Source organism: Stegodyphus dumicola, chromosome 3, assembly GCF_044657685.1.
Source record: "Stegodyphus dumicola isolate Sdum_Otavi_A_Nest chromosome 3, ASM4465768v1".
Taxonomy (NCBI): Eukaryota; Metazoa; Arthropoda; class Arachnida; order Araneae; family Eresidae; genus Stegodyphus; species Stegodyphus dumicola.
In genome coordinates this window covers 122,066,728-122,091,276 of record NC_140770.1, presented here as the reverse complement: position 1 = coordinate 122,091,276, position 24,549 = coordinate 122,066,728, and the positions used below count along the sequence as shown (strand labels likewise).

At 31.7% G+C, this 24,549-nt stretch overlaps 1 protein-coding gene across 1 annotated transcript in view; it reads left to right on the top strand.

The window, feature by feature from the left end:
- Nucleotides 1-17,006: 17,006 nt before the first annotated feature.
- Nucleotides 17,007-24,549, top strand: part of LOC118205830 (17-beta-hydroxysteroid dehydrogenase type 6-like) — a 75,487-nt gene continuing 67,944 nt past the window's right edge. The window contains exon 1 of the mRNA XM_085813263.1: nucleotides 17,007-17,417. Coding sequence (XP_085669389.1) covers nucleotides 17,195-17,417 — 223 coding nt within the window. The 5' untranslated portion in view covers nucleotides 17,007-17,194. The remainder of the gene's footprint in view (nucleotides 17,418-24,549) is intronic.

Sequence of the window (24,549 nt, the reverse complement as noted above, 5' to 3'; positions counted from 1 at the left end):
ATTTTAGAGAACAGTAACTACAACAACGTTTTATTGATCCAGTAAGGAATTACACTCTTCAAGGCATTAAACACTTCCGTAATATTCGAAATTTTTAAATTATTGAAAATATTTAATATAATCATTTGAAATTTCCCCATCGTACTAAAGTTGCATCTCAATCTATTACGGTTATATTGTAGAGACTTTAGGTATATTTTGGAAGCAGGAAAGATGAAAAATATGCAATGCCTTCGCCGGGAATCGAACCGCTGACCTCTCAAATACACGCTGAGCATGCAGACCACTACACCACGAAGGTTCGCTAAGAAGGCGGGAGAAATACCTTATATAACTTTAATCCATTTATGTTTATTACATATCTATATAAACTATAGTGCACAGAAACACAGCGTATTATATATGATGCAAAGGTGATCATATGAACATTTTCTATAACTGTAATCCATTTATGTTTATTACATATCTATATAAACTATAGTGCACAGAAACACAACGTATTGTATATGATGCAAAGGTGATCATATGATCATTTTCTATAACTGTAATCCATTTATGTTTATTACATATCTATATAAACTATAGTGCACAGAAACATAACGCATTATATATGATGCAAAGGTGATCATATGATCATTTTCTAAGCGTACTACATTACAAATACTTTTAAGAACACCTGTTCAGAAGTTACATAATTTTGCTTTCCTTCCTTAGAATCTAATATTTAACTCTCTGAGCGCCATGACCGGCTTTATCCGGTCATGAGATTTTTTGTCACTTATTTTATATTAGCTTATAATTTATGATATTTTGCTTTCTTTCTTTAATAATATAAATGTCATCTTAATAAATCTAAGTTTATGAAAATAGAGACTAAAGTAAGTAAATATACAAATTAAGCTAATAAGGGCTGTTTAAATACAGGGCAGATCCAAAAACCCGAGCCACTCAGAGGAATTCCAAGGAAGTACTCTAAGGACTGAGAGGTTTATCTCAATAAAAAGAATTCCATGAACTTGTATTTTACCTTAAAATCAGTTTTTCTTGCCATGGATGGTGGCAAAGACTTCCCTTTAATGAGTCAATGTTTTATAATATGCAAATTTCCAAGTCATCTCAATGAAATTTTTAAATTCCTTTGGGAAAAATTCCTTTCTCAATTTTTCTATGCTGTTTAAATACGACTACAAAAATTAATAATTCTCTTGTCTATTTCTGAAAACGATGCATTAAAGCAAAACTAGATGTGATTAGAATAGATAATTAAATTAAACGTAATCAGAGGGTTAGATTAGTTTTTAAATTTCTAATAACAAAATAACGTGTCTTGTTTGCAGAAGTGAAATACATTAATTTGAAATAAAATTATTCTTTCGGATAAAGTTTATCTGTGTGACTTAAATATACATTTCGATTTATATAAGTAATTATCATTAAACTTGAAAATTTTTTGCAATAGGTTATTTTGTTTTTTTAATACAATTTGAAATTCAGTTTCTTTATAAAATGAAGTAACTTGTACTTTTGAAGACAAATTAATATTCATTTACACTCTTTTGTCACAAGTGAGATTTTAACTTCCTTCATAGATAAGTAACCATGAAATGTAATTTCCATTCATATATATTGTTATCGTTTAAAAAAAATTATGGGTCTATTTAAAAAATTATAGCAATAATTATATTCTCTTAATCTCTCAAGCAAGAAATACGTTTGAATAGTGGGTTTTTATGTTTTTCTTAATATGTAAAGTGAATACGAGCTAGTTCTCCTTACAAAATCCTCCACAAAGGCATGCATTCTCTTAGGTTGGCAGCCCTTGTGTGTTCTGCCCTATTCAAATAACTTAACCTACTAAGAAATATTTTTTTCTAACTAAATTTCTTAATAAGGAAATTGGCTTACTTTAACAACACAACTTAAATATATAATGTGTAAAAGCGTGACATAATTTATGAGAAGAAAAGATCTAATATAATAAATTTTAAGCATAACCTCATAAATTTACATAAAGAAAACATGTAAAAAAGTTGAGCGTTGTAAAATAATACGCCATTTGTAAAATTATAATTATTAAAAAACTTATCATATGTAACTAGAACCTGGTTACGGAAGTATGGCATCATTTGTAATGTGACGCTGAATACCACGCATGAAATAATAATAATACCATGTGAACTTAATTGTGAAAAATAGCAGAGCACGACGAAAGTACTGCAATAAATAGCATAAAATAAATTCCTTTTAAAAAAATAACCTTTCAATATTAAAAACAACAAAAAGTGAATTATATCTACCAAATAAAAATGATTCCCTGAATTAAAATTTCTAAGCAGTGAGACAAAAGTGAGAGTAAACTTTTGATGATGCGCTTGTTTCCGCAGTCTTAATAATACAAATGAAAGTTAATCGATTGTCAATTAATTATTTATTTTTGTTCATAGCTTTTAAATTACACATTTATTATTATATATTAATTATTACTGATATCATTCACATCAATATACAATAAATAGTGCTTACCTGAAAATTTAGGAGTGAAGAAATGTTCCGCTAGCAAAAGGAACAGAGCTAAAATATGGTCAACCCTCGAAACAAAAACAAACACAAAAAAAAAAAAAAAAAAAAAAAAAAAAAAAAACACTGTACTAAAACTTGTTGGTCGGCCACTCTTGACAACATTGATATGGTAGAATGTGTATGCATTCATCAAAGAGTATAGTTCCACGATTTCTTAGTATCACAGAAAGTAAAAACATGCTATAACCTATCAGTATTTTTAATAAAAAAGAAATAACTAAAATCGCAATCTATTAGCGTAAAAATAATTTATTTAGAAAGGTTTATTGAAACATTTAACAATGAGTCGGGAGAGCAAGGTCAAAGCGCAAGAATATCTCCCATTACAGAACTACGTGAGCAAGGGCAAGAAAGGTCAGGTTGCGGAAGACTGAGAAATTTCTTGTGGCCATATTAAATCTTTGCTGTGACGTGTATGTGACATCCGTGCGACATTCACAACCAGATCACAATGTGACATTTTTGCGACATTGTGCCGTGGTTACAAATGTAATGTGACAAAAATGTAACATTGGGATGTCACTGCAACGTGACAACAACCAAGTCTGCTATATGGGTGGTACAGTTGTGGTGTTGCGTGGCCCCAACTTGCCCGCAACAGGAGTAGTGACTGCTATGAACTGGAAATTACACAAACTCTTAAGAAGAGTTTAACTCCCTTTTTATTCCACTTTAGAAGTTACAGATGCGTTCACTTGACGCTCACAAACTACGCCGATCCGGCGGTTAAATAAAAATAGAAAAGTACAACTAAGAATAAATAACAGGATGCATAACTAATGAAGTCACTATCTACGAGGCTCTATAATTGCATCTATCTTACCCGCGTTCTAAGATACAGCTGAGATTCAGCAAACTTTCGGATTGAGAAGTTGAAAGTTTCAACTAACTGCCGGAGTAGGCACACAGGCCAAAACGCGCGGTTCTTAAATTTCTACCTAGCAACATTCACGCTCGTGAATCAAGAAAGCACACCTACAAACTCGTTTCCCTTCTATTTAACTCAAAATTACTTCTGCTAAAAATTTGAATACTCTGCGCGTTCTACTAAAATTTACATACCCTGGCATTGGCAATTCCAGGGGAAAGGCTTGACAGGAAAGATAGCTTAAACTTAAAATAAATGTTAGTTAAAATAAATATAAACCCTACACAGTAAATGCAGCTTTCTTTGTAGGGGTATTAGGTTATTTGGAAGCGGGAGAGATGAAAAATGAGCAATACCCTCACCGGGACTCGAACCACGGACCTCTCGAATGCGTGTCGAGTGTACTGAACACTACACCACGAAGGCATGCTAAGAATTCGGGGAAAATACCTTGTATACTTCCCCTTTTAAAGAACGACTTAAAATTATTTAAAAGTATGAACGGTGACTTTTTTTCGGTTCGTGGACAATGAAGGAAAAGGAAAGAAAATAGGTTGCTACAAATTAAGAAGTTTGCCAAGTGAATTATGCTTGGCGCAAATTGAAAAAATAAATAATATAATTTTTTTTTTCCTTCTCCATAAATTTCTCACGAAAACTTACAAAATTTAATATTTAGGCATAATTTGAGTCGTAGAATCAAAATATGAAAAAAAAAATTGTTATGTTATTTCAGAAAAAGACCGATTTTGTGTCAAAATACCCATGTTAGAACAAAGCTATATCTAAATCTAATATATAGATATTGTCTCGCTTTCGAGACATGAAAAACGCAATTCGAATTTCGTCAATCGGCCCAGCAGAGCGGGAGATACAGGTCTCCCCTCTTCACCGTACGTAATATTAAATTATACGCATTTTCCCTGCATTTCATTTAAACTTATTTCCTCGAATTTCAATTAGAGATATATTTCTCATTGAATTAATTAAGTTCTCACTTCGCGATAAGACAAAAAAAAAAAAAAAAAAAGCATAAAAAAGCAAAATATTTTTATTTAAATTTAAAAATATAAAACATAAATACAGTTAAAACAATTTAAAGAACAACTTTTCTAATTAAAATTAGAGTTTCTACGCACAAACAAGCAATTCGGCCAGCGGAGAAGTCAGATTTTTCGCCGCACAGAACTGAAAGTTTACTTTTTGTCTCTCTCGGCAAAAAGACACTAAAAGCGTAGAAACTTACTTAAGTTATTGTGGACGCTATGCTGAGTCAATATATGGGACAATTTAATAACTTAAATGTTAATTCCAGAATGGGTTAACCACGATTTACTTCGCAATAATAAAAGAAGACGTTATCTTTGTTGTTGCGAAGCTTAGTTTTCAAGATTGGAAACAAATCCACTATTCCGATAAGTTTCAAATGCAAATATGGCTGCTATGGTAAACAAAAATTAGGCTTAGGAGCACTTAAGCAACTTTTAAATTGTTGATAATTCTACAAATATTGCATTCAGGTTAACTAAAAGCATGAAAACCTTAACGGAAAGATAAGAACAACATAATTCAAACATTTTAAAGCAAAAATGCAAATTTACCAACATATAAGAATAAAAAAACTGAGCTGACGGAGCCGAATAATAGAATGGGTATATATACACTGCTAAAAAAAGGGAGGGGCAGTTTTATATCTCCCGTTCTACTGGGACGATTCACGAAATTTAAATTGCGTTCTTTATGTCTCGAAAATTAGATTTATATGTAACACTATTCTAACACAGGTATTTTGACACAAAATCGGACTTTTCTGAAATAACATACCATTTTTTTTTTTTTTTTACATATTTCGATTCTACGACTCAAATTATGCCTAGATACTAAATTTTGTGCGAAATTTACGGAGAAATTCAACAGTTTATGTTGGCCCTTTTTTTTTCAGTTGCGCCAAGAATAGTTCACTTGGCTAAATTCTTAATATATGACAACCTATTTTCTTTTCTCTTTCTACCTCGTGCGTGAGGGGAAAAAAGTTACAATCGTTCTTTTTTTCAGATAATGGTCTTTTTATTTTATTTTTAATTACAATTGTTATTATTTTAAGTATTTTACTTCCTTGTACGAAGTAAAAAGGAAGTATTCTAATCGCGAAAAGCTTCAGACAGCATATTTCAGCTAAAATATCCACTTGAGCGCTTTCGAATGCAATTTAACGATGTTTTTGCGTGATATCTGTACGTAAGGACAGAATAAAAGACTCTTTTCCTCCAAAAAAACTAAAAAACTGCTTTAAAATGAATTCTGAAGAGAATTTTCCGTGCGTCTGTACGAACGTATATACGTACATATCTCGCATAACTCAAAAACGAGTAGCTTGAGAGCGTTGAAATTTTGTATATAAGACTACCATAACATGTAGATGTGCACCTCGTATTTTGGTTTCAATCGGCCGCGCCAAACGTATATAAATATGTTTATAAATATATCCACTCTGTTACCCGGCTCAGTGATCTCAGTTTCTTTACTCTTATATGTTCGTAAATTGTACATTTTATGCTTTAAAAATGATTGAATTATGTTGTTTTTATCTTCCGGTTAAGGTTTTTATGCCTTTCCTAATTCTGGAAGCAATATTTGTACAATTATCAACAATTTAAAAGCTGTTTGAGTGTGGTTAAGTTTTAAATAACATGGCGGACATATTTGTTTACATTTGAAACAGCAGAATTGTAGATTTGTTGCCAATCTAGAGAGACTAAGCTTCGCAACACAAAAATAACGCCTTCATTTATTATTGCAAATTAAATCATGCTTTCCTTTCTGGAATTTTGTTTCGAGAAAATAAGTGTTTAAGATTTACTTCGTAATTTTTAATACAGATATTTTGAGTTTTTATGTATTTTTGCCTTGTCGCGAATACTCAATCGTCTGTGGAATACTCAATCGTCTGTGGAAAACTGTTTATTTTTTGTTTTGTTCGCTTAATTTCTTTTATACATAGTTCTAGCTTTATTATAGTATTTGAATAGAACATGTGGCAACGATTAGATAATTCTTTAAATGATATAAATTTTGTGCATTCTGAGTTATAATATGAACGAAATATAATACTGTTAAGTGAACCTAGCGCCAGAGTGTCGCTATGGTAAACAAAGTGAATTTTAAAGAAAGCATTTATTCTACTGTGGTTTATGCGCTGTCGGCGAAGTAGGTTTAAATCAATCTAATAAGTTTAAATAAAATGCAAGAAAAAAATGCGTATAATTTAATATTCCGTACAAGGAAGTCATATGGTGTACACATCAGATTTTTTCTTTTTCGAATTTCATTTTAATTGTTTAAGCTGAATGGTTTCTTTCGAATAACTGTTTTAAAAATTTCTATTTACTCATTGGAACTGCGTAGTTTAAATGAAAGGTGCATCGTTTATTTATTTATTTTTTCAAATAGTTTTCTTTATACTATATTTTTAGTCACAGGTCAATTTTAGTCAATTATTTTAGGTAATTTTTAAATTTTTGACTTCTATTTTAATTGTTAGTGTTGCATTGTCTCTTCCGATAATTATTTTAAAATTTTCTATTTATTCATCGAACTGATCATTTTAAATATATTTATTAATATAAATTTTCAAGAATTTGATTTTATTTGAATTGCGTTTCTTTCGGAAGAATACTTTGTAACCCAGACTACGATGCATTTGAAAACTGCATATATTAAAAGAGAAAATACAGTAAAGCACAGTTAACACATCTGCCTTTCAATGTTCCGTTCAGAAGAGATGTTTAATCGACATTTTAATTTAGGATGACTTGCATACCCTGCTTTAAACAGGTTTATCATTGTGCCCATTCTTTACGCAATTTTATCCTACATTTGGTTTCTTAAAATGTTATTCATATTTTAGTCAAATATTTTATTTTTGAAATCGCAAGAATCAAATATCATAAGATTAAAAAGTTTTAAATTAAAAAAAAAAGTAGAAATACTAAATTTTACTCAAAAATTTATTTTTTCTTCTCTTTTTCATTCTGCTTCATTCTTGCTCTTTTTCTTTAGGCATTAAGTATATTAAAAAACATCCAACTTTTCGAAACATCTTGGTATTTCTGACAATTATTTTAAATAAAGTTACAGCCTTCCATTTCATAAAGACCCACAAACGGCCGAGCGGTAAAGTCGCTGAACACTAGTAGTTCACTCCAGGGTTTGAATCCCGGTAAACGGGCTGGTTGCATTGGTGTTTTCGTGGATTTTCTAATGTGTAACGTGTATGCCAGCTGGTTTCCCTTAGAAAGTTCTTCACGAAAGCATCCTTCCTTTTACGCAGATAGTCCTGTTTCGCCCTAAGTTAATATTCCATTTCATCAGTATTTGGTTAAAGCCTTTATCAGTCTTTAGAGGTTAAGCATTTTGAAGGTATCAGATGAAAGGAAAGACTGGTTTCATCAAGAGGTTTCGGTTTATTTAATTATGACAAAGCACACTAGGGCTATCTGCCTAAGGGGAGGGATGCCTTCGTGGAGGACTTTCTAAGGGAAACTGGCTCGCATACACCTTACACATGGGAAAAACCACGAAAACGTCCATGCAGCCAGCCTGTTCGCGGAATTCGAACCCAGCCACTGACTTTGCTGCTCGGCCGCTGTTTCATCAGGAGGAAAAAAAAAAAAAAAAAAAATCTTTAAGTGACATCCACATACATCACTGGATAAACTCCTGAATCTTTAATAATTCGACTGAGAAATTTTGTGATTCTCCGTTTATGATACGATATGATGTTTTATAACGTAATTTAAATTTATACAACCATCTAGTCTAAAACCAGTCGCTCTTCACTTTAATCTGCAATGATATCGTTTTTGTCTTTTCTGTTAACCCCCTCCCCCCCCACACAAGCTCAATTGATGATATTTACTGGTGTACACGTCCAAGTGTTTTCTCTTTGAACACCTAAATTCTTTGAAGTATCCTGAAAGTATATTCAAAAGCGACATCTTGGTGTGTCTGACAGCCAAATTTCCCTGCAAATTTTTGCTTACTTTTCTCCCTAATTTTCTTCTTTCCTTCTACAGTTATTTTCAGTGCTCACACAAGAAAAATAAGATTTTTCGATTGCTAGACTTCCATAAATTTTGCATTCTTGCCAATTTTTCTAAAATGTCAATTACATGAATTGCGTTTGAGCTGAAGGCAGCTTTTCATTTTCTAGTCATTTTAACTATAAATAAAGTTTAAAGCGAAGTACAAAGCATAAATATTTTAATTAAAAGATTTTTTGCTAAATGACAAAGAAATAAAACAGTCCAGCAGTGTTTATTCCGTACCACCGAGTAACCCGATTCTTATATCGGCTGAAACAATCTAAAACATATTAAAGATCATGGTTTTTTATACAATCTATAACGCGAGAGAAAAATTAGCTTCTTAACACATTCTTTCTAAGAGGATTAACATAAAAATTTATATATATATGTAGAATCGGTTCTTACTGTCTAGGAATATGATGTTCGTAAACTTACTTCTTAGGTGGCTGTCTAGGGGCTAATAAACTATCCGATTTATGTAAAACTTGAATATTTAATGAAACATGAATAGTTGCTACAAACTACGCTTGATCTTTACATTATGGTAACTTGGCGATTTTTTTGGCGAAAATTTGGCAACCAACTCTCCTACAGCAACCCTCTATTTTTTTACCCGCCGCCATTTTGTCTTCACGAAGTAAAGACATGTTTCTTTTCTTCTTATCTACTGAACACTTCTTCCAACAATCTACTAGCCGAATTACACTTATGCTAGAAATTTTATCAAACAAAACTGCTTAATCATGACAAATATTCACTGCAAAATTGGGAAAAGTGCACAATACCATACTCCTTACGCGTTTTTCAAAATAACACATACACATAAACTATGTACACGGCGACTTATTTTTACTTAAAAAAACATCCCAGAATTGCACAAAAATGGCATTGCGCACACTCTTCACTATATCCATGTACACTGCTTTTTTCTCATAAATTAGAAAAATTTCACGAAAATGCATAACAATTTTCTGAATCTTTAAACCCGGTAAAAAGAACATATATGAAATTACCTGATCGCGAAAAAGTATATACCCTTTCCAAATATGAACATTTCCCCGTATAAAATAAATAAAATATCCAAAAACTTTTACCTCTACATTATCTATTATATTACAAACGTCACTAACTAATTCATACAGCAAATATTACAAATGGTTACAAATACTTAGTGTCAAATATTTAAATTATTTCCATGCACGTTTATTTCAACTTAAAAGTATACCAAATTCCTACAAACATAAAATTCACAAAATAACTATCATTTAATTAAAATATCACTAAAGCATGTACACGTCGACTTATTTTTACTTAAAAAAACATCCCAGAATTGCACAAAAATGGCATTGCGCACACTCTTCACTATATCCATGTACACTGCTTTTTTCTCATAAATTAGAAAAATTTCACGAAAATACATGACAATTTTCTCAATCTTTAAACCCGGTAAAAAGAACATATATGAAATTACCTGATCGCGAAAAAGTATTTACCCTTTACAAATATGAACATTTCCACATATAAAATAAATAAAATATCCAAAAACTTTTACCTCTAAATCATCTATTACATTATACACGTCACCAACGAATTCATACCGCAAGCATTACAAATACTTAGTATCAAATATTTAAATTATTTCCATGCACGTTTATTTCAACTTAAACGTATACCAAATTCCTACAAACATAAAATTCACAAAATAACTATCATTTCATTAAAATATAATTAAATTCAAAAACACTACTTAAAATATAAATGAGCACATACATTAAATTCATAAAATTTACCTTACAATCCTAATTACTTTAAACTAAATCATTGCTAATAACAATTTTCCCAATAATACCAAATTCCTTTCCACCTTACATTTAGAACAATGCATAAAAATAATATCCTCAAATAATTAAAAATACTAACTTACCTAATCTTCTTCAGAATCTTGATTACGTGGCGGATGCACTTTTCTAATTCATTCAATAAAATTATTGAAAGATTTTTTATGCGAATTTTTCCTCCATACTTCCTCCGCTAAATAAAAAGCAAACTTCTCTTTATCACAATGCCTAAATACCCACTTCGAATTCACTTTAGTTAGGGCCATGGGATCCAAAAATTAAACAACACTGTTTCACACAACACAGAATAAAGCTAAACACAAAATTTCCACATTTTTTTCCCGATTTCCCCCCTTTTCCGATTAAAGAACCGTAATTCGTCCATTAATATCACATGACATATCCCATGATCTCTCATTTCCCTCACGCAAAATAATGCGTAATCGGAACTGAGTACTGCTCACATTATTACCAAAGTCACAAGCGCCTGGCCCCAGCCACCACCCCTATTCTTATTGGTTGCCGTTTATGACGTCAGGCTGAAAAGATTCCATTATCTGTTTCGTTTGAGTTATGTCAAGGGGAACATATAACTACTTTGGATTTGGTTCGCTCAACAGTTAATGTGAATTTGTGCATTGTAACAGAATATTTGCAATTAAAACGAACCTAACAGTATAAGAAAATATGTCGGCACTTTTTATATAAATTGTTTAACCATGTTAATGGAACAGATAAAACTTTATAATGCGTAAATAGTGTTTGGCTAAGCAATCTGTATTCAATGCAATTCAGAGCGCTATACTGATATTTAAGAAATGTATTTTATAATTTCATATAAAAGGAGACCATTAACAAGATTTGCTTCGTCAGCAATGTCAAGAAATAGCACTTAACTCTTACTGTGTAAATAATGTCTGCCGCAGTTTTCATGAATTAGCGGTTTATTTTGCAGAAAAGTGTTTTTAAAAGTGATATAAATGTAAAATTTATTTATTTCTTTATAAAAATGAACTGTTTGATAATTAAATAACCTTCCTTTCATTTATTGCTTGCTATATAGAGATTGTTTGGTATCAAAATTGTTCGTAGTCAGATTAATTTTTTACTTTCTAGTCCTAGGCATTAATTTCTCCTCATTTGTGGTTAAAAATAAGATAAAGTGATAAGATACTTTTAAATCGTAAAATACTTATAATATCGTTTATTTGACTTTGTCAATTGGAGTTATCATTCTGTTTTTTTTTATGTATTATTGTTTTGTTTCTTAACTTTTATATCTTATAAATTGTTTATTGTCAAATGACTTCGATATTCGTCTAATGACCAAAATACTGCTAAACGGTTATCGACTGCACATCGAATTGCACCTTTTTTCTAATATTATGTATATTAACAATATATTTCTGAAGCTGCTTTTTATTTTTGTAATTTTTTCGCAAATAGGGCAAATTATTCCATTGCTTCGCCTGTTTCAGCGCTAAAATGATCTCAAGCTCAAGATTTTGGCGCACAAAAATGCTGCAGAGAATTCTTTTCGTCACTGTATGACATCAGAAGTCGTGTCCAATAAGAGCTTGGGGTGGTGGCTGGGGCCAGGCGCTTGTCCAAAGTCCCAGGTAGTAACCTTTATCGCCTCCAAAATGTCGCCAAACTACCAGTTACCATATTGTAAATATCAACCCAAACTACAAAGTAATTACATACATAGAAGGAAATAGATGAGATTATTTACAGATGAAGAGAAGGAATCGTATTTTATAAGCAAACATCTTTGAATCGCGTCATCGTCTTAATCAAGGAGGTTAGAATAGAAGGAGGGAGGGTTCGCGGTTTCCTCCACTATCGGGGAATGAAACTCCGCCGAACAAGCGGCGTCCATGTTTGTGACTTCAAAACATTGCATTACGGCAGTGACATGTACGTGTTTCTAACCTGTTCCGTGCATTTATTTTCCAGTAAAAATACGTTAAATTTATAATGAAATCCCTCGCTATTGTTGAATTTTTGTTTTAAAGTAATAAAGATGATATCCAAAATTTACTATGTACAGCAAATTATTAAGAAATAGTTCGAAATCTAAATGCATGCGCATAACATTAAAGCCTTTAAAAAATGATGTTTCTGCATATTTCACGAACTTGCTTAGGTTAGAAAATAAATCTTAATAAAATAAAACAGATTTATGTGAATTCATTGATTTCAGTTTATGCGCATTTCATATTTATTAATCTCAAAGAAACTGCCTTTAATTAAGTTGAATTACAGAAATACACCTATATAAGTTTTTGGATAAATCTTTCCACATGTTCAATTGTGTAAATATTTTACTTAATTTCATCACTATACTGCCCAGAAATTTGTAAGTTTATGCAAAAATTTTTAACAACAGAACAGTTTATCTTAAAAAAATGAATAATAATTAATATATAAAGAAAAGCATTGCTTTATTTAACACCTTTACAATTAATAAAAATAGTAACAATTGATTTCTTACTTTTCATGAAAGTTATAAAACGAATTAACTAAAACGTTCAAATTATACAATTTAAATCCTACCATATAGCGTTGTATCTTAAGGAACGAAGATACCAGCTATAAACAGAAACATTAAAATGTATTTAATATATTTTGATTATAGTTATATTAAATAACCTATTTTAAGTCCTTTTTTTTCACATCTGGAAAGAAAACCACATGACATTGTGATATTTTTTGACATAGTTGTCATATTACATAAAAAAAGAAAATTGATACTTACGTGTGAAAAATAATGCCCGGAATTTTTTTCCAGAATCTATTTGTGCATCCATATGCAATACAAGCTGACATGCTTCAAAAAGAAAAGAAAAAAATGTTGCAATGACAGACTTCCTTGCACAAGTCACGGTGATAACAGGAAGATGGCCGCCAAGCTTCACCGTTTGAGTTGAACCTTCCCTCCTTCTATTCTAACCTCCTTGGTCTTAATGCGGAATAGTCTGCCTTATATCATCGAGAAAGTAAAAGATTTATTCTCACAGCTTGTCGCGTTATCCGATTATAATGAACGATGCCATCCCACATATATATATATATTTAAAGCTGGGACTTGAACCAAACTGTCAAACTTTTAAAGTTTAGTTTACATGGTGGTTATAATTAAAGTTCCACTTTGAAATGGTCATAAAAGGAAAACTACAGGACCAAATGTTATCAAACTTGGGAATCGTGTAAAGAAGGTTATGGGAATTTAAAAAAGAGTTCAAAAACTCACCACCAGGGAAAAATGGCGTTGTATGCAATATTGGTAAATGAAATAAGACATGAAAATATCAATTTAAAATGTGTTTAATCGTTTCCGAAACGTGTTACAAAGCATGTTCAGTGTAGCGTCCAGCATTTTCCGAAAGCAAATTAAATCCTGTTACTGCATTCTCAACAGCAGCTCTTAGCATATCAGGAGGAATGTTATCAGTGTATCACATTTTTCATTTATGCCGAATTGTTTAGATTCTCAGCATAAACAGTGCTTTTGAGATAACCCCATAGCCAAAAGTCACAGAGGTTGAGGTCTGGTGGGAAGAGGGGAAGTGTCGGCCTATAAGACGTTCATTCGTGAAATGTTGCCTAAGTAACTGTGCGATCCATGTGAAGTGGGGCCCAGCCCTGCATAAAAATCGTAGTATCTAAAATGCCACGTCACTGTAGCTCATGTATCACGAAACATTTTAACATTGACTGAGAGCTGCAATCACAGTGGTCCAGCTGTCCACTGCTCTTCAGAGAAAAAGGATCCACTTATGAAACTTATGTTTAAAAACTTCTGAAATTCATTTAATAAACATCGTACCCTCGTTGTTAATTGAATCCAGAATTTGGGTGTCGTTTATATAATTATTCTTACTTGTCCACAGAACCTGCTGACGTATCCAGCCATTGAGTAGCTGCAGATCATTTCTACATAACCACTGAACTTCCATTAATTCGGTCTCTAGAGGGTTGTATGTTTAAATCATAATTTGACTTTTATAAAAATGATTATTCTAAATCTTATGTTTCTATAAAAATATACTGTGCTTTTAAAATATGGATGATAGTATCAGCCGCTCTTTCAGCCACTTCATAAGCAACAGCTTGTTTAGAAATAAATTATGCAGTTAATGTCATAAAATATTTTCATAAAATTTAAATAAACATCAAATGAAAGTTCTCAGTTTTAGACAATTCGATTTAAACTAAGTTATGTAAAGTAGTAGACGATAACACGCCGAAGATAAAAATTTACTCTTACATATATTTTTTTTTTTAAAAAAGGAAGAAAGAGAGAAATTTAAAAAAATAGTTAAAAATTTGAATAATTAAAAAAATTGCTTTTCGTATAGTATTAATAAATATTTATTACGCATCTTTGAGGGGAAAAAATTCATATAATTAATTCTCCGTAAAATTTTATTTGAAATTTAAAATTAAAAATAGCTGTGGCAGTTCACTTTAACAAATATCCATAAACCACATTTGACGTTATTATCGCTCAAAAAAAAAAAAAAAAAAAGATGCCAAATTTCAAAACGCGAAAATATGTAAATTTGTGTATATCTTAGAAAAATTTTGAATAAAAAAGTCTAATTTTTTGCAGGTGTGCTTAGAAAATAGACCTACTTTAAGATGATGGTAAAACTTTTATAGGTTATAATTCAAATTTTTTTTGAAAAATTTATGAAAATTACTTAAAAATAGAAATTTAAAAAATAAAACACAAAACATAGGTAAATTTTATTTCGAAATGTGAAAGGAAAAATAAAAAAAGTTAAAAAAAAAACAGATATTAATAAATATTTGCCAAATTCAATTAACATGATATTTTAAAAACTACTCGTACGATTTTTACAAAACTTGGCATTCTGGCATAATTTGAGTCGTAGAATCGAAATATGGAAAAAATTGGTATGTTATTTCAGAAAAAGTCCGTTTTTGTGTCAAAATACCTATGTTAGAATAGTGCTATATATAAATCTAATACATATCCTAAGTCGCGCTTTCGAGACATGAAAAACGCAATTTGAATTTTATCAATCGGCCCAGTAAAACGGTAGATATAGCACTGTACCATTTTTTAAGAGTATATATTTATAATTAAAAAACAACTTTTTTTTCAAGAAAAGAAAAAAAAAGCAAGATATAAATATGCCTAGTATTTTCGAGCGTTAAGCTGAAGAAAATTATCATTAAAGACATGACGTAAGAAATTTAGAAGTAATGTTTCACAAAGACAAAAATTTTGAAATTCATAATTTATAAATTTCAAATAATCTAATAAATGCAACAAAGAATTTAATAAATATAAAAACCAAAACTTTTAAACAATCACTAACCCAATTCAAAAAATTCCTTAAAAAATTAAAAGAAAAAAGAACATAACAAAAGAGTAATTCAATCAACTTCAATGCCATTTCATCAGGGGAAAGGAACATTGAAATCAATTGAAATCTTTTTCTACAAAAGTCCTTGCTTTTCTGTATCCAGAATTAGCTGATGAATCATTGCAGTGTACTTTAATTATGCTAGTTCACCCGAAAAGTCTGGCCCTTTCCCAAAGCAAGGGAAAAATTCAATCAGAACTTGTACTTTAAATTAAGGGAATTCTATTTTGTTTAAAGACTTGAAACCGAAAGTGACTAATTAAAATACTTCAGTGAAAAATATAAATCAAAATTTTATCTTTAAATATACATGTTATATATCACATAATCCAAAGTACTTTAAACTTTAGTGAAGTTATAAAACTTCGGTGGAAAAACTATTTAAAACTCACATTAAGTAATTGTAAACCTTGAGCAATTTCAACAGAAGCAATTACAATACTTCCTTTACTTCGTACAAGGAAGTAATAACGTCTTAGTTAAAATTGAATTTTTAGTTCTGTTATCATTATAAGGAAATATTATAGTAAAATATTTGTTAGATAATTTTTAGCATTTATTTTATTTATCGCCCCTCCTGCGGTTTTGGTAGCATTGCAACAAAAGGCTGAGCCTTACAATCGACAGCGCCTTGGAATCAAAAAGGCTATTGTTTTTTAAGTTATGTGCAAATATTTTTCTATACAGAAAGATAAATTGCATTTAATAATTTTGAATACTGTGATTATTTCTTTATTTCTGTTTACGATAGACGGATAAAAGGTAGAATTCTGAATTCTGAAATATGAAACTGGACGTACGGGACGAAAGAATTAACAATCTAACTACAACAAACGATGGTTATACTAATAGTGATTTTTAGATCTAATGCAATCCATAATTCCAAAAGCATTAGAAGCAAATCGAATTTCAACTTAACTCCGCTTATTGTAGCGATTGATTATGGTGCTTACAGTAGTCAAACCGATTTTAAGATCGAGTAAAATGTATAGCATAAACGAAAAAAGCATTACTTATCGCTTTAAAAGATTTCCAAGAAATTTTCCAGCATTTGAAAGAATTATTATTCAGACTTTCTTATGTGAAAACTTCCTTGATATGGTCTATTTCACATATCCTCACGCTTACAAGATAATTCAATTTTTATTTTATATATTGACTGGCAGAGGGAGCTGAAATCAGTGTGCTGGAAATGATTTTCGAAACATTTTATCGCAGAGAAAGACTGATAATGCAGCAGCTTTGATTTTTTTTAAGCTTCATCACACTTTTATTACGATTGATTAGGCAGATAGGCCTCGTGCGCTTTACCATATTTAAATAAACCAAACTATCATAATCGATTGCGGTTAACCTGTTACGGTTACAAATGATATTTCAATTTTACAGAAACGACAGAAGATCCGAAAAGCTACGGAAATGTCCGCCAAGAGCTGTTTTGTGTCTATCACTCATTGGGTACTTCTTGCCCTCTGCTTGAAAGTATTGGGTCTCACTTTGCCATCCACCATTACCTATTATTACTCGTGCCCAGCGAATACTCTGCTGTATTGTTTTCTTGCCGGATGGACATATCACTTAACAAAGAAGAGATATCTAGGCGATAGAGTAGAACCAGAAAACAAAGCTGTTCTAATCATAGGTAAGTTATTGTTTTCCCCCTTTAACTGAGCGTGCCTGAATTCTGGAGTTAAAAGTTCTTCAAACTTATTCACTTTCCCATTGCTTGTATAACTTTATTGACAAGATATAAAAATGCAGCAGCACTAGAATTACCCGAAAGTTCATTAGGATTTCCAGTGTGGTCAATATAGACCCCAAGGGACCGACTGATATTGAAAGGGGTGAATGGAAAAAGTAAATTAAAAATCACCTTATAAGGCATTTCTCCCACCTTCTTAGCGAGCCTTCGTGGTGTAGCGGTATGTACGCTCAACGCGTAATTGAGAGGTCCGCGGTTCGCTTCACGGTGAAGGCGTTGCTAATTTTTCCCCCTGCCTGCTTCCAAAAATTCTTAATGTCTCTACAGTGGCGCCCGAACTAAAAAGGACGTTGTGTTGGATGATGATTCTCCTCACCCAGGATTTGGCGATTGGATTCCGTAAAAACCCCAGTCACCCTTTAAAAGGGGGAGTATATAAAGTATTTCTCCCGCCTTCTTAGCGAGCCTTCGTGGTGTTGTAGTCTGCACGCTCAGCGCGTAACTGAGAGGTCCGCGGTTCGATTCCCGGCGAAGGCGTTGCCAATTTTGCATCTCTCCGGCCTCCCAAAAACAAATCCTAATGTCTCTACAACCTTTACAGTAAACCTCCGGTTAACTATCGTTTTAAGTTTTTAGTGTCTATAAATACGTTCTTAATCTTCCCATGAAGTGTTGTTACGTTAGAAAAATAATCTGTTAATCATAAAAAAGGCATTAAAATACAAATACGTTTCATTTTTAATTAATTGCAAATAATATTATGCAAAGTATTTAAATGCAAATGATATTATGAGCTGACTACTTGCCAATATTGAAGCCTGTTAATGTTTTCTAGAAAATGATCTTATATAATCTCATAGAGATTAAAGACACAATTAACAAGATCTCCTTTTTGAAGCGCCCACCAGCGGCCGAGCTGTAAAGTCACTGGACACCGGTAGATCGGTCCGAGGTTCGAATCCCGCGAACGGGTTGGCTGCATGGGTGTTTTCGTGGTTTTCCCCATGTGTAACGTGTATACGAGCCAGTTTTCCTTAGAAAGTCCTCCACGAAGGCATTCCTCCCCTTAGGCAGATAGCTCTAGTGTGCTTTGCCGTAATTAAATACACCACACCAAAACCATCCCTTTTAAAATAAACAAAAACCCGAAAAGTTTCAGATTTTAACGTTCGCCCGAAAGGGTATGTTAAGGTATATATAAGGTTTCTTACACTCACGTTGAACTCGGAGTCTACCAGTCTGCTGCTACACCCACGCCTTTTTTGAAGCATTTTACTTCCTTGTAAGAAGTAAAAAGGAAGTATTGTAATCGCGAAAAATTTCGGGTATCATATTTCAACGAAAATATCCATTTTGACCGCTATCGAATGCAATTTAACGATGCTTTTGCGTGACATCTGTAGGTAAGGACAGAATAAAGGACATGTAAGGGCAGAATAAAGGACATGTAAGGGCAGAATAAAGGACTCTTTTGCCCCCCCCCCCCAAAAAAAATTATAAACCAGATTTAAAATGGATTCTGAAAAGATTTATTCGTGGCGTCTGTACGTACGTACCTACGTCTGTATGTATATATGTATCTCGCATAACTCAAAACGAGTAGCCTCAAAACGCTAAAATTTTGTATATAGAACTGCTATAATATGTAGATGTGCACCTCCTATTTTGGTTGCAATCGGTCGCACCAAAAGTAATATAAATATCCATTCTGTTACTCGGCTCAGTGAGCTCAGTTTCTTTATTCCTATATGTTTGTAAATTGTGCATTTTTTGCTTTGAAAATGATTGAATTATATTGTTCTTACCTTCCGGTTAAGGTTTATATGCTTTTAGTTTTCCAGCATATTACAGTTGTAGAATTATCAACAATTTAAAAGTTGTTTAAGTGTGGCTAAGCCTAATTTGTTTACTACAGCAGCCATATTTGTTTACGTTTGAAACTTAGCAGAGTAGTGGATTTGTTGCGAATCTAGAGAAACTAAGCTTCGCAACAACAAAGTAACGTCTTCTTTTATTATTGCGAATTAAATTATGCTTAATTCATTCTGGAATTATCATTTAAGTTATTAAATTAGGTGCTACTTTGGTAGACTACTTTGGTGCTATTTTGGCGATTTTTTTTCGGCGAGCGATACGACTTATGGCAGTACCTCCTACATACAAAGCCAAGGCTCTAGGGTTGCTTGAACGCTCAGACGTCACGAAAGTCGTCTCTCCACTTTGTCAATACCTGCCTCGTGCTCTGGTAGAGTAGTGAACCGACTGTTGTTTGAAAGTGTAGTACGCTGTAGTTGAATATTTTACATTTGCGAATTATTATTATTATTTTTTTTTACTATACCACACAAATACTGTGTTGCAACATGCAAAGGAAACTACAAGAATGGCCCGAAGGTGGCCGTATTTAGTTTTCCTGCGGAAGAAGAGCTCAAAAAGAAATGGATTTGGAAATGCAAACGACAAGATGGATTCCAGCCTACCAAAGGTAAACATGCATTCCATTTTTAATTTAGAAAATTCCTGAAAGATTAATGCTATTGAAACATGTGACTTGAAAATGTTAAACAAAAAATTCCTACTACAAGGGAAATAACATACTAAAATTCTATCGCATTCAACCAAAGCAAATAAAACGAACTTTTATATTATCGTTTCATTGCTTTCCATACAAGCATGGTTATGTATTTATTTAATAGGCTGAAATTTCTTTTATACACATTATGAATGAGAATTATTAATGAACTCTTTAATTAATTTATATTTCCCCAGGAACATCGAGATTTTTTAACACGTACATTGGTCTGTGATTCATTAATCTTGCAGGAATTTTCATTTATGTAATACAGAGCTTATATTGAATTTTAAAATGATTATAAAATGAATCCTTTTCTCAATAAGTATTCAATATAAAATCCACCTATCTTATAATGTTCATATAATTTTGATTTATTAGATAAGCATACAAAATGTAGCAATATTAAAGACGTTAATTTAAAGTTGTTTTAGATTTAAATATCTAACTGTTTGTTATATTATTAATTGCTGTGATTTAGATTAAGTCCCATTATACCTTTTATATATTTTTTTCTTTTTACAGTTGAAAGTATGCAATGCCCTATTATATTCTAGGAGCATTTGAGAATGCATTTTGCTCATAGATCATGTAAACAGGAAATTAATGCTAAAGATGCAATGTTCTAAATTTTACTAATTGAAAAAACCGTTAAAAAATTAAGAATTATAAGTAAAAGAAAACAAACATATAAATTGAATAGTGTATCACAGTAGTTATTTTAATTTCTGGAGTAGGTTACGGGTGTTAAAATAACCTGCTAAGTAAAATTGCCACATATTGTAAGCTTACTAGTTTTCACTGTGCATGGTAGCATAAATCCTGAATAGCTTAGTAAAGTGTTTCATACACAAATATATATGAGTTTCTTATACCAATAATGCCTAACTTGTTCCTGGCATTAAGTTTTTATCTAAAAGCAGTTACTGGTGTTGGATTTATTTGTAGTTGTTGCAGCCGAATGTAAAAATCTTTTATTGTATTAATAAATTATGTAGATTTAAAAAATTTTGAAAAAGTAAAGAAAATCATGTGGAATATAAGCAATCCACAGCAATATATTGTCAAACACATGACACATGATTGTGAAATTTTCACTCAAAAATCACATAATAGCCTAAAACATTTGATTTCTGCAAGTGAACTTTTAAATATACAAATTCTTGTTTTTCTCTTTTTTATTTCATTACTTTAGCACTTATACTTCTCTTAATAATAATAATAATAAATCTGATGTGTACACCACATGACTTCCTTGTACGGAATATTAAATTATACGGATTTTTTCTTGCATTTCATTTAAACTTATTAGATTGAATTAAACCTACTTCGCCGACAGCGCATAAACCACAATAGAATAAATGCATTCTTTAAAATTCACTTTGTTTACCATAGCGACACTCTGGCGCTAGGTTTACTTAACAGTATTATGTTTCGTTCATATTATAACTCAGAATGTACAAAATTTATATCATTTAAAGAATTATCTTATCGTTGCCAAATGTTCTATTCAAATACTATAATAAAGCTAGAACTATGTATAAAAGGAATTAAGAAAACAAAACAAAAAAGAAAGAGATTTTCCACAGACGATTGAGTATTTCTCATTCAATTAATTCAGTTTTCGCTTCGCGACAAGGCAAAAATACACAAAAACTCAAAATATCTGTATTAAAAATTACGAAGTAAATCTTAAACACTTATTTTCTCGAAACAAAATTCCAGAAAGGAAAGCATGATTTAATTTGCAATAATAAATGAAGGCGTTATTTTTGTGTTGCGAAGCTTAGTCTCTCTAGATTGGCAACAAATCTACAATTCTGCTGTTTCAAATGTAAACAAATATGTCCGCCATGTTATTTAAAACTTAACCACACTCAAACAGCTTTTAAATTGTTGATAATTGTACAAATATTGCTTCCAGAATTAGGAAAGGCATAAAAACCTTAACCGGAAGATAAAAACAACATAATTCAATCATTTTTAAAGCAAAAAATGTATAATTTACAAACATATAAGAGTAAAGAAACTGAGATCACTGTCCCGGGTAACAGAGTGGATATATTTATAAATATATTTATATACGTTTGGCGCGCCCGATTGAAACCAAAATACAAGGTGCACATCTACATGTTATAGTAGTCTTATATACGAAATTTCAACGTTCTAAGGCTACTCGTTATGCGAGATACGTACGTACAGACGCCACGAAAAATTCTCTTCAGAATTCATTTTAAATCAGTTTTTTAGTTTTTTTGGTGGAAAAGAGTCTTTTATTCTGCCCTTACGTACAGATATCGCGCAAAAACATCGTTAAATTGCATTCGAAAGCGGTCAAAGTGGATATTTTCATTGAAATATGCTGCCTGATGCTTTTCGCGATTACAATACTTCCTTTTTACTTCGTACAAGGAAGTAAGAAGGAGCGATGTTTTTTTAATGATTTATGTTTTGTGTTCTTAAGTATAAACATACATATGTATACAAGTAAATTTGTACTTCTGGCTGTGAACATGTCAGTTCTCAAAATGTTCAGCAAAAGAGCCAGTAAATTTATATCCGAATGCCAAGAGTGAATGCGGATTGCTTTATCCAACAAATTGATGATTAATCATATTCTTTACATAGCTGTATTATCAACTTTTTGATTGTACTTCAATAACCAAGTGTTGTGTTCAAATAACTGAAGAGAAAAATATTTAGGATGTAGCAGTTATATGTTACTTGATCTGTGCATTTGGCATATGACAAACAACAAACATGTGCTAATTGTTTACACTTTCAAAACTTTGCTAAAGCATCCATGGCTCTTTTTAGCTCAAAAGGGTTTTTAATTTTGTTTTGGAATTTTGCCGTTTAAAGTGTATTAAATGGCTGTATCCCTTTTCAAATTATTGCCACCAAATATTAGCGCTTTGTATTATTTTTAAAGAAATTAAATAACGAAGAATCTACATGTAGAAACACTGAACTAAAATATTTTCATCTCCAACACACGAGATTATTATTGCCATTTGGGAATGTAAGATTTTTATCTTTTAGTATCGAATATTTTCTGATTTTGCTATTGAATTGAATTTTATATGGCCTAAATGCAAAGAACGTGATATTTAATAAAGTTTATAATAAAAACAGGAAAAGAAAATTTAACATTGATATGATGAATAAGAAAAGAGTGAAAAAATAGAAAAATGTACGCTAACATTTAACACTACCTCGGGAATTCTAAACATATCCTGCTGTTAAGCTTTTAAAAAAATTGTGGTTGTGTTGTTGAACTGTATGTGGTGCAAATGAAAAAAAAACTATGCTTAATAATAATGCTAAAAAAAAGAAAAATATGTTTGTAGAAGTGAGTGCAGGAGCAGACTGGTAGACTGCGAGGTCAGCGAGAGTCTAAAAAACCCTGATAAACTCTTGCTTGGGTCCACCAGCAGCTGAGCGGCAAAGTTGCTGAACACTGATCATTCAGTTTGGGGTTTTTCCCAAATGTATACAAGCCAAATTCCTTTAAAGTGTCCTCCACGAAGGCATCCCTTCTCTTAGGCAGATAGCCATTGAATGCTTTGCCATGATTAAATAAAATAAAACCCTTTTGGGTGACCGTTAAAATCTGTATTCTTCCAGATTTCTTTTTCCCCCTTTTTTTCTTTTCTCTTTTTTTAGTTGGTAATCTTTAGCATACACATTATACGCTTAAATTAGATTAGATTTATAAGGTTGTAAAGTTGCGCGCTTCCAACCTGCACGCAACAAAGTGGTGACTGCTGAGAACTGGAATTAGACCAGAGTCTTGAGAAGGGTTTAAATCCCTTTTATTCAACTTTAGAAGTTACAAATGCGTGCTCTTGACGCTCACAAACTACGCCGACCCGGCGGTAAAATAAAAATAAGAAACTGAAAAGAGATAATAACAAGTGACTAACTACGAGGCTCTCTAAACGTAACTAACCTCACCGCGTTCTAAAATACCGCTGATGATTCAGCAAACTGAATATTACGTTGAAAGATTAACAATTTGCCGAGGCAAGCACACAGGCCGAAACGCGTGGTTCTTCAATTTCTAACTAGCCACCTCCACACTCGTGAAGCAAGAAAGCACACTTTCGCTCTCGTTTCCTTTCTATTTAACTCAGAATACTTCCGCTGATAATTTGAATCCTTGCGCGTTCTACTAAAATTTACATACTCTGGCATTGGCAATTCCAGGGGAAAGTAAGGCTTGACAGGGAAGATAGTTTAAACTTAAAATAAATGTTAGTTAAAATAAATATAAACCCTACAATGTGTATGCATGTGTTTAAAAGGATGGCAAAATGCTTACCATTTTATAATTTTTTTTAACTTTAATGCGTGTTTATTTATTTATTCTTTTTTGTATTGAAAGGTGTGTGAACTTCACTTCAAATAATATGATTGTCTGAGACAAACTGAATTCTTTGATGAAAAAACTGGAAAGAAGGTAATTGTACCACTTTCATATCCTCGTTTAAAAAATGG